Source organism: Panthera onca, chromosome X (assembly GCF_046562875.1).
Source record: "Panthera onca isolate mPanOnc1 chromosome X, mPanOnc1 haplotype 2, whole genome shotgun sequence".
Lineage (NCBI taxonomy): Eukaryota > Metazoa > Chordata > Mammalia > Carnivora > Felidae > Panthera > Panthera onca.
In genome coordinates this window covers 66,108,808-66,126,993 of record NC_138357.1, presented here as the reverse complement: position 1 = coordinate 66,126,993, position 18,186 = coordinate 66,108,808, and the positions used below count along the sequence as shown (strand labels likewise).

The following is an 18,186-nucleotide window of genomic DNA, read 5'->3' as shown; positions in this document are numbered from 1 at the left end:
CTGACTGCAGAAATCATAAGTAGTAAATTGATACAGACTAGGGAGTCTTCCTGGCTACAGGGTGGGTGGAGATTGTGCAGGATGGAGTTCTTACCTTACAAAATAGGCCATGGATGGTTGTAGATCAAGTAGAGTAAATGTAACTCCATCACCACTGTGAACATAATCTTTGTTTATAAATGATCTCACACATATTTAATAGCTAATTAACAGTTGTAATCTTATATATTCAAGTGATAAAGAAGCACAATTTTTCTTGAAGTTTAGATAAATTTAGCCCATTTTATATGAATGCAAAAAAGTGATACTAATACTTCAAATTTTTCATTTGCATGCTAAATTAATATAGCTTTAAGAAATGAAATTTTATAATTTTACCACTACAACTTCTTCACACTGTAATAATATGGATTTATCTTTAATTAGCTTATTTTAAATAGTGTTGATATGAAAAGCCTCAAGGACACTGTGCATTGTGCAATTTATTCATTCAGTTACACAGGGAAATCTTTCTGGGGGGGGGGGGACCTATTTGCTACAGTGGATAAAGTGTCTGTGCTTTCACACCTATGTCTTTCTGAAACAGTCATAAGTACGTAGGTGTACTCTACCAACTCAAAGAGTTCCTTCAGGCTCTAACCCCAGAAGTAGCCTCTAAAAAGTGCTAAAAGATTATTATTTTTAAGCAAAGACTGATACTTCTAAGCAAAGGCCACTCAAGGTTGTAGGGTGATTAGAATATTTTTATAAAAAACAGACTTTTATGAAATACATAACACCGAAAAAGACCACCATGTAACCTCATGCAAAACTTAATTTCATAAATAGCTATTAATCACATTTTACATCTTCCCATCCCTCTACCCAATGTGGAAGACTGTGTATTATAATTCTTAAATTTAAAATTTCTACCTGATAATTATAAAGGAAGTAAAACTTTTCATTATAACTAATTACACTTAAATTTTCACTTTGAGTCTCTGTGTAAAGATGACAAATTTTAGCAAATGAAGTTTAAGATGTGTTATGATTTTTAAAGTGCTGTACAGACAGCTCCAGATCTCTGACATATCTTGCATGATTGTTTGGTGGGCAAGAGAATTTCTCCTTCTTCCTCACTTGTGATTCCCTTCTACTGTGTCTCTCAGTTTGTTCTTTTTCAGACTGCATGTCCTGATTCAGTTGAGAAGCTGTTTGTTAAGAGTGGTTGGGTATAATTTTGCTGTGTCCTCCACTCTATCCTCCCTAGTCCTGGTTCTATCTTCTGAGCACATTCCTAAGCTCATACTGCTACTGTCATAGCTCCACCTTATAACTAGCTTCTGTAATGAATATTTGAAGAAAGCCCAAGTCATAAATCCCATTGCAATGCAAATACCTCATTTGTGTCACCAAAGGCCAACCATAAAGTGAATTTTTTTCCTAAAATGACCTAAGTGAAAAAAGAGAAGGGAGAATTGGAGGGAACATTTTCTCCCTGGACTATAAACTTGTTAAATAGGAAAGTTGTAAAATGAAGAGAATTGACCAGTTGAAATTTAAGGTCCTTCTCAGCACTAACATGCTTACAATTCATTGAATTTCATGGATTTTGACCTGGCAACCTCCCACCACGTGTAAAACTATTTTAGTAGAAAATTGCTTTTAAAGCTTGGGAAAATGTTCAGAAAAAATCTTTAGAACTCAGTCTAGGTATAAGCTGAGGTCTATACATTTAGATAGAATATTTGAATTTAATTATGAGAAATGAGAGATGATTAAAAAGAAAGAGACTTACATATATAGATTTTTATAGTTTCCATTTTTACCACTGTTAGATATTGCCAGTTCAAATGTCACAGGAGATTTGGTGTGATTACACTTCTTAGAACCATGTAGTTTCCATGAAATAACAGCAGATCTTGTTTGAATATCAGAAACCTAAAATAAATAACAAAAATTCAAGTGGGACATTTAAAAAATATAATCTGTAACTTATGATATATCTTTCCTTACATCTTTTTGATGCTAAGAATATTGTTCTCCTCATATTAGGTGCTTAAATACTGTGATTAAACAATGCCATTAATATTATCTTTAATAATGCCATTCTGAATCTTTATGTATAGCTAAAGGAGATTATGAAATTTTAACCAGGTCAAGGCTTCAAATTAAAACTTTACTAGAGAAAAATATCAGTGAACTTGCACATTTTAGAGTGAAAAGGTAAATTAAAAGAAATGCTTAAAGTTTCAGTTTAGTTACTTACTATAGGTTTCTCAATGCTGAAACAGCATGACTTTCCACGTTCTGTTATGCATTCTAAAAGAAAACACCCCAAAATAAAATATTACATTGGCAAAAACAAGAGAAAGAAGTTAGATATCTATCATCCAACTACAAATACATCATCATCACCAGGGGAACCACTAAACACCTGGTAGCAATTTACATTAAAGTTTTAAAAGAAGAGAGCAGTGTAAAGTGTATATTATTAAACAAACTCCAACAAAAGACAGAGTTCCCAATTTAAATGAAATAATGTGAATTACAACTATAAAATAATCTGCAATGTTTCACTGGAAGGCAACTAGAAAAAAATTATGTGGTGTGCATATAAGATACATGACACATTTTGCATGAGGATAGTCATTTCTCCATGATTTAAAAAGGAATCTCAACTGTGGTTTCATTAAGAATTTAGATTTAGGGATACAAAGAAGACAAGAGGAAATGAAAATAGAGAATGGCACCTAAATATTTAAGACGTGCTGAGATTCCTAAACATTAGGATGTTTATTCATTGGCAACAAAATTAAACTCTTGACCTTACCTTTTTCTGCAGCATTTGATGATGCTTTGTTTTGTTTTCCATCTGGTTTCTGCTTGATGTCTCTACTTCTTGTAGCACTCCATTTCTTTCCATGGCTAGTCTCAACATGAGCACTGACGGTGTTGGAATTGCTGGCAGCATTGGAAGCAGTGAGATCACTGTCAATGGCCGAAGTGCTGGGAGCACTTTCAGAGTTGGGAGTGCTGGGAACACTTTTAGAGATGGGAGTGCTGGGAGCACTTTCAGAGATGGGAGTGTTAGAAGCATGGCCAGAAATGGAAGGGCTTGGAGTGCTGTCAATAGGTGATGGTTTGGGAGTGCTGTCAGAAGTGGAAGCCGTGGGGACATAATTAGTGCTGGAAGGGTTTGGAACACTATCAATTGTGGAAGGAAGAGCACTGTCTGTAGTGGGAGTACTAGGGACATGGTCAGTGGAAGAATTGCTAGGAGTATTATCAGCAATGTTAGTGCTTGGAGGGTTGTCAACAGTGTAAGCACTGAGAATATTGTCAGCCGTGTAGGTGTTCTGAGCATTGTTTACAGTGTACATACTTGGACCATTGTCCACAGTGAAAGTGCTTGAAGTGTTGTCTACAGTGTAGGCACTTGATGTATTGTCAACAGTGTAGGTTTGTGTAGTATTTTCCACAGCGTAGGTGCTTAAGGTATTGTCAACAGTGTAGGTACTTGGAGCATAGTCCACAGTGTAAGTGCTTGGAGTTGGAGGAATACTGGAGAAATCATTGGTTTTGTTCACAAGCAAAGAGGTGTTGTTAACCATATAGCTATTGTGTACGCCACCTTGACATTCTCCCAGATTTTTCTTCATATGTTCTTCCATTTTAGCAGCCCTTTCATCAAACTGGTTATAATTTGCTCTTCCATGGGAATAAGTTTCTAAAAGAGACAATGGACTACTGCTTAATAATTATAATTACCTATCTCAGGGTCTTTTTAATATATTCCTCAAACCAGCAAAAAAACACTGATAAGCCATGTTTAGCTTTTCAAATTTTCCCTATTTTCCTGTAATACAGATATTAGGTATGTGTGTGTGTGTTTCTATAATGTTTTGATATGTACAGAAAGAAAACATGAGCAAATACAGATAGTGTTTTCCCAGGGAATATCTCCACTTCCAAATTTTAAGGTTCTAAGATGATTGTAATGTTGACCCTTCAGTGTCTTTTTTATTCCCACTGCATGAAATTAATAATCAAAACATTCTTTTATAAATTTCCGGTATGATTATATTGACCCAATTAGTAAAAATAAATATCATAAATCACGTGTTATATCAAAGTACAAAAAATTTATAGAAAATTATGTTTATGAGCATTTTATCTAAGATAGAAACCAGTACTTATTTTTATCAATCTAATATACATGCATGAAATGCAATCATTCCCAAAACTTTCCCAAAGCTGTTAATTTTAACAAACTCAAAATATTTCCTGTTTAAGAAAATTATATACTACCTTGTTGCTCGTGGTATATAACTGTTGCTGGTGGTGGTAGCGGTGGTGGTGGCAGCTGCTGTGGCATAGGCTCTTTGATGTAAGGTGGTGGAAATTCCCCTTGAGTTGGGGGATGCATAAGTTGAGCACCTTGTGGATATATAGGAGAGGATGGTGTAATGAAGTGTGGTAATTGTTGTATAGGAGCAGGCATGGTTGTGTGATAGTCAGATGTCTGAGGCACAATGATAATTTTACGAATACCATTTTCTTCCACCACCTAAGTTGGAAGACAGAACCATATAAACATATTGGAATTAATAAAAGTTGGCATTTTTCTACTAAGTGTTAGATTTATATCCTGTGGTCTTAATTTAGAAAACCTAAGGGATCAAAAAGTAATAATGAAGTGAAACTATATCAAGCAGAAGATAATTCTTTCTTGTCTCCACAACCATAGCTTTCAAAAAGGTAATTTTTTGACAATAGATAATATATTGACATGGTTTAAAACCGTAAAGTATAAAAAACTATATATGAATAAATTCCCTCCTAAACCTTATCTACTCCCCCAATAGATAATGATTGTTCTTAGTTTCTTATGAATCCTTCCAGAATTTGTCTATACAAGCAAGAATACAGGTTGTTATTTTCCTCCTTTTTATGGCATAAGAGGTAGCATAATTTGCACTATTACCATCTGTACATTGCTTTTTACACTTAGCAATATATTCTAAAGATCTTTTTATATCAGTACATTGCTTTTTACACTTAGCAATATATCTTAAAGATCTTTCTATATCAGTACATAGAACTTCTCCACATTTTTTCACAGCTGCATAGTACTCCATTATGTGGATGTCCTCCATTATACACAGTTCTCCATTATCAAGCACGAGTTGTTTCCAACCTTCTGAGATTATAAAGAATATTGTAATGAATAGTCTTGTACATTTATTATTCCAAATTTATAAAAAAAAATCTGTAGGATAAATTCCTCAAAATGGAATTGCTAGGTGAAAAAGTATATGCATTTGTATTTTTGTTAGGTATTGTTGAAATAGATAATTCCATTTAGAATCAAACCATATTGGGGGGTTCCGGAAGATGGCGGCATAGGAGGACGCTGGGCTCACCGCGCGTCCTGCTGATCACTTAGATTCAACCTACACCTGCCTAAAGAACCCAGAAAACCGCCAGAGGATTAGCAGAACGGAGTCTCTGGAGCCAAGAGCAGACGAGAGACCCACGGAAGAGGGTAGGAAGGACGGCGAGGCGGAGCGCGCTCCACAGACTGGCGGGAGGGAGCCGGGGCGGAGGGGCGGCTCGCCGGCCAAGCAGAGCCCCCAAGTCTGGCTGGCAAAAGTGGAGGGGCCGGGCGGACTGTGTTCCGACAGCAAGCGCGACTCAGCGTCTGGGAGGTCATAAGTTAACAGCTCTGCTCAGAAAGCGGGAAGGCTGGAGGACAAAGGGAGGGAGAGCTGCTGAGCCCCCGGACGGCAGAGCTCAGCTTGGCGGGGAACAAAGGCGCTCACCAGCGCCATCTCCCCTGCCCACCCCCCAGCCAAAATCCCAAAGGGAACCAGTTCCTGCCAGGGAACTTGCTCGCTCCGCGCAAACACCCAACTCTGTGCTTCTGCGGAGCCAAACCTCCGGCAGCGGATCTGACTCCCTCCCGCTACCACAGGGCCCCTCTTGAAGTGGATCACCTAAGGAGAAGCGAGCTAAGCCTGCCCCTCCAGCCCCCGTGCACCTTGCCTACCCACCCCAGCTAATACACCAGATCCCCAGCAACACAAGCCTGGAAGTGTGCAAGTAGCCCAGACGGGCCACGCCACCCCACAGTGAATCCTGCCCCTAGGAGAGGGGAAGAGAAGGCACACACCAGTCTGACTGTGGCCCCAGCGGTGGGCTGGGGGCAGACATCAGGTCGGACTGCGGCCCTGCCCACCAACTCCAATTATACACCACAGCGCAGGAGAAGTGCTCTGCAGGTCCTCACCACGCCAGGGACTATCCAAAATGACAAAGCGGAAGAATTCCCCTCAGAAGAATCTCCAGGAAATAACAACAGCTAATGAACTGATCAAAAAGGATTTAAATAATATAACAGAAAGTGAATTTAGAATAATAGTCATAAAATTAATCGCTGGGCTTGAAAACAGTATACAGGACATCAGAGAATCTCTTGCCACAGAGATCAAGGGACCAAGGAACAGTCATGAGGAGCTGAAAAACGCTTTAAACGAAATGCAAAACAAAATGGAAACCACGACGGCTCGGCTTGAAGAGGCAGAGGAGAGAATAGGTGAACTAGAAGATAAAGTTATGGAGAAAGAGGAAGCTGAAAGAAAGAGAGATAAAAAAATCCAGGAGTATGAGGGGAAAATTAGAGAACTAAGTGATACACTAAAAAGAAATAATATACGCATAATTGGTATCCCAGAGGAGGAAGAGAGAGGGAAAGGTGCTGAAGGGGTACTTGAAGAAATTATAGCTGAGAACTTCCCTGAACTGGGGAAGGAAAAAGGCATTGAAATCCAAGAGGCACAGAGAACTCCCTTCAGACGTAACTTGAATCGATCTTCTGCACGACATATCATAGTGAAACTGGCAAAATACAAGGATAAAGAGAAAATTCTGAAAGCAGCAAGGGATAAACGTGCCCTCACATATAAAGGGAGACCTATAAGACTTGTGACTGATCTCTCCTTTGAAACTTGGCAGGCCAGAAAGGCTTGGCACGATATCTACAGTGTGCTAAACAGAAAAAATATGCAGCCGAGAATCCTTTATCCAGCAAGTCTGTCATTTAGAATAGAAGGAGAGATAAAGGTCTTCCCAAACAAACAAAAACTGAAGGAATTTGTCACCACGAAACCAGCCCTACAAGAGATCCTAAGGGGGATCCTGTGAGACAAAGTACCAGAGACATCACTACAAGCATAAAACATACAGACATCACAATGACTCTAAACCCGTATCTTTCTATAATAACACTGAATGTAAATGGATTAAATGCGCCAACTAAAAGACATAGGGTATCAGAATGGATAAAAAAACAAGACCCATCTATTTGTTGTCTACAAGAGACTCATCTTAGATCTGAGGACACCTTTAGATTGAGAGTGAGGGGATGGAGAACTATTTATCATGCTACTGGAAGCCAAAAGAAAGCTGGAGTAGCCATACTTATATCAGACAAACTAGACTTTAAATTAAAGGCTGTAACAAGAGATGAAGAAGGGCATTATATAATAATTACAGGGTCTATCCATCAGGAAGAGCTAACTATTATAAATGTCTATGCGCCAAATACCGGAGCCCCCAGATACATAAAACAATTACTCATAAACATAAGCAACCTTATTGATAAGAATGTGGTCATTGCAGGGGACTTTAACACCCCACTTACAGAAATGGATAGATCATCTAGACACATGGTCAATAAAGAAACAAGGGCCCTGAATGACACATTGGATCAGATGGACTTGACAGATATATTTAGAACTCTGCATCCCAAAGCAACAGAATATACTTTCTTCTCGAGTGCACATGGAACATTCTCCAAGATAGATCATATACTGGGTCACAAAACAGCCCTTCATAAGTTTACAAGAATTGAAATTATACCATGCATACTTTCAGACCACAATGCTATGAAGCTTGAAATCAACCACAGGAAAAAGTCTGGAAAACCTCCAAAAGCATGGAGGTTAAAGAACACCCTACTAACGAATGAGTGGGTCAACCAGGCAATTAGAGAAGAAATTAAAAAATATATGGAAACAAACGAAAATGAAAATACAACAATCCAAACGCTTTGGGACGCAGCGAAGGCAGTCCTGAGAGGAAAATACATTGCAATCCAGGCCTATCTCAAGAAACAAGAAAAATCCCAAATACAAAATCTAACAGCACACCTAAAGGAAATAGAAGCAGAACAGCAAAGGCAGCCTAAACCCAGCAGAAGAAGAGAAATAATAAAGATCAGAGCAGAAATAAACAATATAGAATCTAAAAAAACTGTAGAGCAGATCAACGAAACCAAGAGTTGGTTCTTTGAAAAAATAAACAAAATTGACAAACCTCTAGCCAGGCTTCTCAAAAAGAAAAGGGAGATGACCCAAATAGATAAAATCATGAATGAAAATGGAATTATTACAACCAATCCCTCAGAGATACAAACAACTATCAGGGAATAATATGAAAAATTATATGCCAAAAAATTGGACAACCTGGAAGAAATGGACAAATTCCTAAACACCCACACTCTTCCAAAACTCAATCAGGAGGAAATAGAAAGCTTGAACAGACCCATAACCAGCGAAGAAATTGAATCGGTTATCAAAAATCTCCCAACAAATAAGAGTCCAGGACCAGATGGCTTCCCAGGGGAGTTCTACCAGACGTTTAAAGCAGAGATAATACCTATCCTTCTCAAGCTATTCCAAGAAATAGAAAGGGAAGGAAAACTTCCAGACTCATTCTATGAAGCCAGTATTACTTTGATTCCTAAACCAGACAGAGACCCAGTAAAAAAAGAGAACTACAGGCCAATATCTCTGATGAATATGGATGCAAAAATTCTCAATAAGATACTAGCAAATCGAATTCAACAGCATATAAAAAGAATTATTCACCATGATCAAGTGGGATTCATTCCTGGGATGCAGGGCTGGTTCAACATTCACAAATCAGTCAACGTGATACATCACATTAACAAAAAAAAAGAGAAGAACCATATGATCCTGTCAATCGATGCAGAAAAGGCCTTTGACAAAATCCAGCACCCTTTCTTAATAAAAACCCTTGAGAATGTCGGGATAGAAGGAACATACTTAAAGATCATAAAGGCCATTTATGAAAAGCCCACAGCTAACATCATCCTCAATGGGGAAAAACTGAGAGCTTTTTCCCTGAGATCAGGAACACGACAGGGATGCCCACTCTCACCGCTGTTGTTTAATATAGTGCTGGAAGTTCTAGCATCAGCAATCAGACAACAAAAGGAAATCAAAGGCATCCAAATTGGCAAAGATGAAGTCAAGCTTTCGCTTTTTGCAGATGACATGATATTATACATGGAAAATCTGATAGACTCCACCAAAAGTCTGCTAGAACTGATACATGAATTCAGCAAAGTTGCAGGATACAAAATCAATGTGCAGAAATCAGTTGCATTCTTATACACTAACAATAAAGCAACAGAAAGACAAATGAAGAAACTGATCCCATTCACAATTGCACCAAGAAGCATGAAATACCTAGGAATAAATCTAACCAAAGATGTAAAAGATCTGTATGCTGAAAACTATCGAAAGCTTATGCAGGTAATTGAAGAAGATATAAAGAAATGGAAAGACATTCCCTGCTCATGGATTGGAAGAATAAATATTGTCAAAATGTCAATACTACCCAAAGCTATCTACACATTCAATGCAATCCCAATCAAAATTGCACCAGCATTCTTCTCGAAACTAGAACAAGCAATCCTAAAATTCATATGGAACCACAAAAGGCCCCGAATAGCCAAAGTAATTTTGAAGAAGAAGACCAAAGCGGGAGGCATCACAATCCCAGACTTTAGCCTCTACTGCAAAGCTGTAATCATCAAGACATCATGGTATTGGCACAAAAACAGACACATAGACCAATGGAATAGAATAGAAACCCCAGAACTAGACCCACAAACGTTTGGCCAACTCATCTTTGACAAAGCAGGAAAGAACATCCAATGGAAAAAAGACAGTCTCTTTAACAAATGGTGCTGGGAGAATTGGACAGCAACATGCAGAAGGTTGAAACTAGACCACTTTCTCACACCATTCACAAAAATAAACTCAAAATGGATAAAGGATCTGAATGTGAGACAGGAAACCATCAAAACCTTAGAGGAGAAAGCAGGAAAAGACCTCTCTGACCTCAGCCGTAGCAATCTCTTACTCAGCACATCCCCAAAGGCAAGGGAATTAAAAGCAAAAGTGAATTACTGGGACCTTATGAAGATAAAAAGCTTCTGCACAGCAAAGGAAACAACCAACAAAACTAAAAGGCAACCAACGGAATGGGAAAAGATATTTGCAAATGACACATCAGACAAAGGGCTAGTATCCAAAATCTATAAAGAGCTCACCAAACTCCACACCCGAAAACAAATAACCCAGTGAAGAAATGGGCAGAAAACATGAATAGACACTTCTCTAAAGAAGACATCCAGATGGCCAACAGGCACATGAAAAAATGTTCAACGTCGCTCCTTATCAGGGAAATACAAATGAAAACCACACTCAGATACCACCTCACGCCAGTCAGAGTGGCCAAAATGAAGAAATCAGGAGACTATAGATGCTGGAGAGGATGTGGAGAAACGGGAACCCTCTTGCACTGTTCGTGGGAATGCAAATTGGTGCAGCCGCTCTGGAAAGCAGTGTGGAGGTTCCTCAGAAAATTAAAAATAGACCTACCCTATGACCCAGCAATAGCACTGCTAGGAATTTATCCAAGGGATACAGGAGTACTGATGCATAGGGGCACTTGTACCCCAATGTTTATAGCAGCACTCTCAACAATAGCCAAATTATGGAAAGAGCCGAAATGTCCATCAACTGATGAATGGATAAAGAAATTGTGGTTTATTTACACAATGGAATACTACGTGGCAATGAGAAAAAATGAAATATGGCCTTTTGTAGCAACGTGGATGGAACTGGAGAGTGTGATGCTAAGTGAAATAAGCCATACAGAGAAAGACAGATACCATATGGTTTCACTCTTATGTGGATCCTGAGAAACTTAACAGAAACCCATGGGGGTGGGGAAGGAAAAAAAAAAAAAAGAGGTTAGAGTGGGAGAAAGCCAAAGCATAACAGACTGTTAAAAACTAAGAGCAAGCTGAGGGTTGATGGGGGGTGGGAGGGAGGGCAGGGTGGGTGATGGGTATTGAGGAGGGCACCTTTTGGGATGAGCACTGCGTGTTGTATGGAAACCAATTTGACAGTAAATTACATATATTAAAAAAAAAAGATGACTATTTAAATAACAACAAAAAAAAATAGAATCAAACCATATTGACTTAAGCATGTTTTTGATTTCCACAGCTGTGCAAAAGAAACAGACACATTCTCAATTATAAAGTTCTGAGGCCATGGAGTATCTTGTTAATATCTATAGAAGCCAAACATCCTTTTCTATTTAAGTGTTTAGTAAATATCTGAGGAATTTACAGAAAGTGTCCTTTGTTGTCTAGCATCTGTGAATGAAATACTACTGAACTGAAAATACAGATTTTAGGGACTAAAGCCTACATACTATCAGAAGCCATTACTGCAGCAATTGTAATAGATAATTAAGATTGGTTAAGGTACTCAGAAACAAAAACCAATAGAGGATAAATAAATGTGAAGAGATATAAATTCGTTAGATGAATAAGGAATTATTTACAAGACAATCTAAGGGAGATTTGGTTAAGCATCACTGCAATTGCTTTTTAGCAACGATGATAACAATAACATGAACAACTAAATAGTATTCCAGAAGTTCTCTTATCATATAGTGACACAAAAATAACTGTTGAATGATGCCTTAGTGCTAAATATTAAATTAAAACATACTAGTATACCTGAGACATGTAACCAGGAGGAAGATATATTGGTGGCAAAGTGCCACTTGGTGACATTAGAGGTACATCAGCGGGTCCTAAAAGAGAATTATTATTAATAAATTCTTTAATAACTTTAAACAAAGTCCATTTAACTTTTCACAGTGAAAACCAGCTGCAAACTTTAACAACAGCCAGCCATTTTGAAAGTGCAATTTGTTTACTTGCAAATGAGACTAGGTATGAATGTAGATGAATCAATGCAAATTCATCCAAATGATGGAAAATAAAGCACATAATGTGGATTGGGTAAAATTTACATTATAAAAATGTTGGCAAATTTTACTGCTAATAAAAATGAACTATCAGCTTTCCAGTATAATTGTACTTTTACTTATGTATATATTGAGTAATAGTTTTACTCTCAACCATAAAATATATTTCAAATAGTGATGTTACATTATAAAATTTAAATTTTAAGCTTTTCAGTGATAATAGTAAAGTGAAATAGTTTTTAGAAAACAGAGTAATATAGAGAAGGACCCAATACTACTCATGTGATACCCTACTTCTATACTAGGTATTCTTACCGTCTTATACATACAATTGCAAAGGAACTAAAAATCAGACATAGAATGGAAACTTTCATGAGTCATCATTATTTTATTTGAAATTATTATAATTAATGTTTAGTTTAAATAATATATGTGGCTTTCAAGTCATAGGATGGCAATTTATTTTTAATAATGGGGAAAATAATAAATATTAGTTTGCAATAAACTTTATATAGCAGCCATGTGGAATCCATTGCTAAATGAGAATGTCTAGAAAATTTTTTGAGACTTAAGTCTAAAGCACTTCAGGATACAAAATAATGGCATAAGAACAGAAACAGTCATCACAATTTGAAATAATACTAAATCTTGTAGTACATAAATATTAATTTCATATTGCTGTGGAATCAATTCTATATGTATATTTATACATATATAGCAAATTAATATGCATATATAAATAATTTACCCCCTTATTGTATATTGTTATATTTTGCATATCTAGTATAGTGCTGGGACATGATAGGCACTAAAGAAATATTTGAATGTATGAATGAATCAGCTCTCCGAAGGCCTCATAATCACCTCCAATAAGAGCATAGTCTAAAACTATCGGTGGCCATCAATATATTCCAAATGTGAAATTTTTCAAATGGAATTCTTGACTTAATCTTCAATTTAAAAAAGTATCTTACATGAAGATTTCTAGTAAGACTAGCTCTGTTTGTTCTATTGATACTATGCTCCTGTGAGGACTATATAAATTTAAGAGCATTCCAGGGTCCCTGGGTGGCTCAGTCGGTTAAGCATCCGACTTCAGCTCAGGTCATGATCTCATGGTCCATGAGTTAGAGCCCCACGTCGAGGTCTGTGCTGACAGCTTAGAGCCTGGAGCCTGCTTCAGATTCTGTGTCCCCCTCTCTCTGCACCTCCCCTGCTTGCACTCTGCCTCTCTCTCTCAAAAATAAATACACATTAAATTTAAGAGCATTCCATCTGGCTCCAACAGGAAAGGATGCTAATTACTAGTAATCTATTTGCTTTTAAGTAACACAAACCTGATTATACTTTTACTGACCTTGGATATTCTGAATATTCCCATCATCAGACTTGAGGGTGAGGGTTTCCCCAGGGTTAACTTGCACCAATATAATCTAGAAATAAACCATTCTTTGATGACATACTTTTCTGTTAATCTATGAAAAATCATTATTGTAATTCTTAAAAGTTTTTATCTAAATTGCGGTTAGTTAACATAAAGTGTAATATTAGTTTTAGCTGTACAATTTAGTTATTCAACACTTGCATACAACACCTAGTGCTAATCACAAGAGTGTACTCCTTAATCCTCATCACCTATTTAACCCATCTCCCCAGACCCCTCCCCTGTGCTAATCACTAGTTGGTTCTCTACAGTTAAGAGTCTATTTCTTGGTTTCTCTCTCTCTTTTTCTTTGCTCATTTGTTTTGTTTCTTAAATTCCATATATGAGTGAAATAATATGGTATTTGTCTTTCTCTGATTGACTTATTTCACCTTAGCATAATGCTCTCTAGCTCTGCCCATGCCATTGCAAATGGAAAAACTTCATTATTTTTTATAGCTGAATAATATTCCATCGTATAGATATACCACATCTTATTTATCCATTCATCAGTCAGTGGACATTTGGACTGTTTCCATGATTTGGGTATTGTAGATAATGCTGCTATAAACATCAGAATGCACATATATCTTCAAATTAGTATTTTTATATCCTTTGGATAAATACCTAGCAATGTAATTTGTGGATCATAATGTAGTTCTTTTTTTTTAACTTTTTGAGGAACAAGACAGGGATATCCATTCTCACCATTCTTTTTTAACCCTAGCCTTGGAAATCCTAGCCACAGCAATAAGACAACAGAAAGAAATAAAAGGCATCCAAATCAGCAAAGAAGAATTCAATTTCTTCTTTTTGTAGATGACATGATATTCTATGTAGAAAACCCCCCAAAAATCCATCAAAAAATTCCTAGAACTCATACGCAAATTTAGTAAAGTCACACAATACAAAATCACATCAAAATACAGAAATCTGTTGCACTTCTATACATCAGTAATGAAGCAACAGAAAGAGAAATCAAGGAATCAATCACATTACAATTGCACAAAAAAACCGTAAGATACCTAGGAATAAGCCTAACCAAAGAAGTAAATGACTTGTGGTCTGAACTCTATAAAACTCTGATGAAAGAAACTGAAGATGGCACAAAGAAATGGAAAAACATTCCATGTTCATGGATTGGAAGAACAAATTTGTGTAAATGACTATACTACCCAAAGCAATCTACACATTTAATTCAATCCCTATCAAAATACCAACAGCATTTTTCACAGAGCTAGAACAAACAATCCTAAATTTGTATGAAACCAGAAAAGACCCTGAGAAGCCAAAGCAACATTGAAAAAGAAAAGCAAAGCTGGAGGCATCACGATTCCAGACTTCAAGTTCTATTACAAAACTAGTGATCAGGACAGTATGGTACTGGCACAGAAACAGTCACATAGATCAATAGAACAGAATAGAAAGCCCAGAAAGAAACCTACATCTATATTGTCAATTAATCCTTGGTGAAGCAGGAAAGAATATCCAATGCAAAAATGGCTCTTCAACAAATGGTGTTGGGAAAACTAGACAGCAACGTGCAAAAGAATGAAACTGGACCACTTTCTTACACTGTACACACACATAAATTCAAAATGGATGAAAGACCTAAATGTGATGAAGCCATCAAAATCCTAGAGAGTAATATGGACAGCAATCTTTTTGACATTAGCCACACAGCAACTTACTTGATATATCTCCTGAGGCAAGGGAAACAAAAGCAAAAATAAACTATTGGGGCCTCATGAAGATAAAAAGCTTCTGTACAGCAAAGGAAACAATCAACAGAACTAAAAGACAACCTATGGAATGGCAGAAGATATTTGCAAATGACGTATCTGATCAAGGGTTAGTATCCAAAATGTATAAAGAACTTATAAAACTCAACACTCAAAAAACAAATAATTCAGTTAAAAAATTGACAGGAAAAGACATATCATATGTTTTCACTCATATGTGGATCTTGAGAAACTTAACAGAAGACCATGGGGGAAGGGAAGGGGAAAAAATAGTTACAAACAGAGAGGGAGGGAGGCAAACCATAAAGAGACTCTTAAATACAGAGAACAAACTGAGGTTTCATGGGGGTGGGGAGAGGGGAAAGCAGGTGATGGGCACTGGGGAGGGCACTTGTTAGAATGAGCACTGGGTGTTGTATGTAAGCCAGTTTGACAATAAATTATATTTAAAAAATGGGCAGGAGACATGAATAGATATTTTTCCAAAGAAGACATCTAGATTGCCAACAGACACATGAAAAGATGCTCAACGTCATTCATCATCAGGGAAATACAAATCAAAACTGTAATGAGTTATCACCTCACACCTGTTAGAATGGCTAAAATTAACAACACACACAAAAAAACAGGTGTTGGTGAGGATGTGGAGAAAGTGTAACTCTCTTCCACTGTTGGTGGGAATGCAAACTGGTGCAGCCACTCTGGAAAACAGTATGGAGGTTCATTATTTTCATTTTGAGAAATATTCAGACTCACTAATTATTGAAGTTTTGAAATGCTCAAGAAGAAGAGTACAATTGGATCAATGGGGACTTAGGAGAAATTCAATATCCCTAAGTAATGGGTCCTTTCCCACCCAAGTGAAACTTAATAAAGTCATAGAAAATAGGTGCATTGACATGGAAAGACCAACACCCACTCTCCAGTAAAAAACCCTGCAAAAAAAGAAAAACAGAAAACAAAATTTGTCTGATGGTAAAATTCAGACATACTTGTTGTATCCAGTATTGTGGACAAGAAGTCCATCTTGTATATCTCTTGGGATGAGTCATCATTTGTGAATAATTTGTAGTATACTGTGTTCCAACAGTCGTGTCCAGATGATAATTCTCCATCTAGTAAAAAAGGACTTTTAATTTCAATATGGTCATTTTTATCTCAGTTCCTTTTGATACGGTGATGTCAAGCCAATGTATAAGCCAGAAGTACAATTATTTACTTTTTTTGAACTCCAAAGAAAAGTTAAGTGATCTTTTCACATTGTGTATGTAGATAAGACTTTTCTTGAATAGATTTTAAAAAATTATTTTATATTTTATTTTAGAGGGAGGGAGAGAGAGTCCCAAGCAGGCGCCACACCCAGGGAGGAGCCCAGTGCAGGGTTTGATCCCACGACCTCAGGATTGTGACATGAGCTGAAATCAAGAGTCAGAAGCTCAAGTGACTCAGCCACCCACGTGCCCCTTGAATAGGTTGCTTTAAATGAATAAATGTTAGGGGCCCCTGGGTGGCTCAGTGGGCTAAGTGCCTGACTTCAGCTCATGATATTGCAGTTCATGGTTCTGAGCTCTATGTCGGGCTCTGTGCTGACAGCTCAGAGCCTGGAGCCTGCTTCAGATTCTTGTCTCCTTCTTTCTCTGCCCCTCTCCCACTCACGCTCTGTCTCTGTCTCTCTCTTTAAAAAATAAACATTAAAAAAATTTAAGTGAATAATTGTCAAATGTAAACCACACTCTTTCTTTCTTGAAACCAGTCCTGTAGGTAGAAGTCATTGCAGCTCAAAATGTAACTTTTAAATATTAGAAAGTTGAACTCACAGCTGTGAATGAGTATGAAAAAAGTTTAGTCTGCTTTGGAGTCATGTTTTTAAATTTCTTAAAATATTTATTCATTTTGAGAGAAAGAGACACACAGACCGTGGGTGGGGGGAGTGGCAGAGAGAGAGGAAGACACAGAAACCAAAGCAGGCTCCAGGTTCTGAGCTGTCAGTACAGAGCCCGATGTGGGTCTCGAACCCGTGAACCGCAATATCATGACCTGAGCTGAAGTCGGATGCTTAACCGACTGAGCCACCCAGGTGCCCTAGAGTCATATTTTTAAACTATTCTTCAGAAGATACTGTCTGTGGATAGTATAAACTTTCAACACCAGGAGTTTTGAGCTGATCGAGGGAGACTGAAAAAACAGCTAAAGCAACCTAAAAAGAGGTTATATGTGGCCTAAGGTAATGTTAAATGTCTCTAAAAGGATTTTAAAGGGTCTACAAGTAAGATTAATCAATGTTGGTGAAAAGACTGGAAACTTGTGAACTAAATGACCAAACATAAAAATGACACACTTTTTCTAAATAAAAGCCAATACTGGATTCAAGAAAAAATTGTCCAGTTATAATGAAAAATTAAGCAAAACTATCCTTACCTGTTGCATGGAGTCTCCATTGATAACTGGAACTATAGGAGGTATTTCAGTAAGAGTAGGTGCAAGTCCATGTTCAGCCATGTCTAAAAAGATTGACTTTTACAGTAAGTGATGTTTCTAAAAGTGAAAGATTAAACAAATTAAGTCAAAGTAGTGATTTTAAATGACAAAACCTGATGAAATAGTCCTTGGCAAAGCCATTTTAGATAACTTTTCTCTCCGAAAATGTTTACTTAACTGATATTGTTTTATGGAAACATTTCAAAATAATCATTGATTTTCACAAATAAAAATATATGAAATATAGAGTGCACAGATTTGTTCACTCTTCACTCATGAAAACAAGTGAAGATAGCTCTATTTCACAGTGTGAAGAATGGTCTAGTTAAACAAGTCATTCGTCATTTGATCGACTCAGATCAAGTTTGGTTAATTTCCAATCTATGATGTTAACGGTCA

General features: G+C 37.1%; 1 protein-coding gene across 1 annotated transcript in view; it reads right to left on the bottom strand.

Moving 5' to 3' along the window:
- The window catches only part of LOC145713580 (fibronectin type III domain containing protein 3C1-like), an 86,430-nt gene extending 68,567 nt beyond the window's left edge, over positions 1–17,863 (bottom strand). Inside the window, exons 1-9 of the mRNA XM_081792441.1 lie at positions 17,728–17,863; positions 16,302–16,424; positions 13,502–13,577; positions 11,891–11,967; positions 4,291–4,549; positions 2,813–3,709; positions 2,249–2,301; positions 1,778–1,920; positions 95–154 (exon numbers count right to left, since the gene is read on the bottom strand). Of these exons, the coding sequence (XP_081648567.1) occupies positions 95–154; positions 1,778–1,920; positions 2,249–2,301; positions 2,813–3,709; positions 4,291–4,549; positions 11,891–11,967; positions 13,502–13,577; positions 16,302–16,424; positions 17,728–17,808 (1,769 nt within the window). The 5' untranslated portion in view covers positions 17,809–17,863. The remainder of the gene's footprint in view (positions 1–94; positions 155–1,777; positions 1,921–2,248; positions 2,302–2,812; positions 3,710–4,290; positions 4,550–11,890; positions 11,968–13,501; positions 13,578–16,301; positions 16,425–17,727) is intronic.
- Positions 17,864–18,186: the final 323 nt, after the last annotated feature.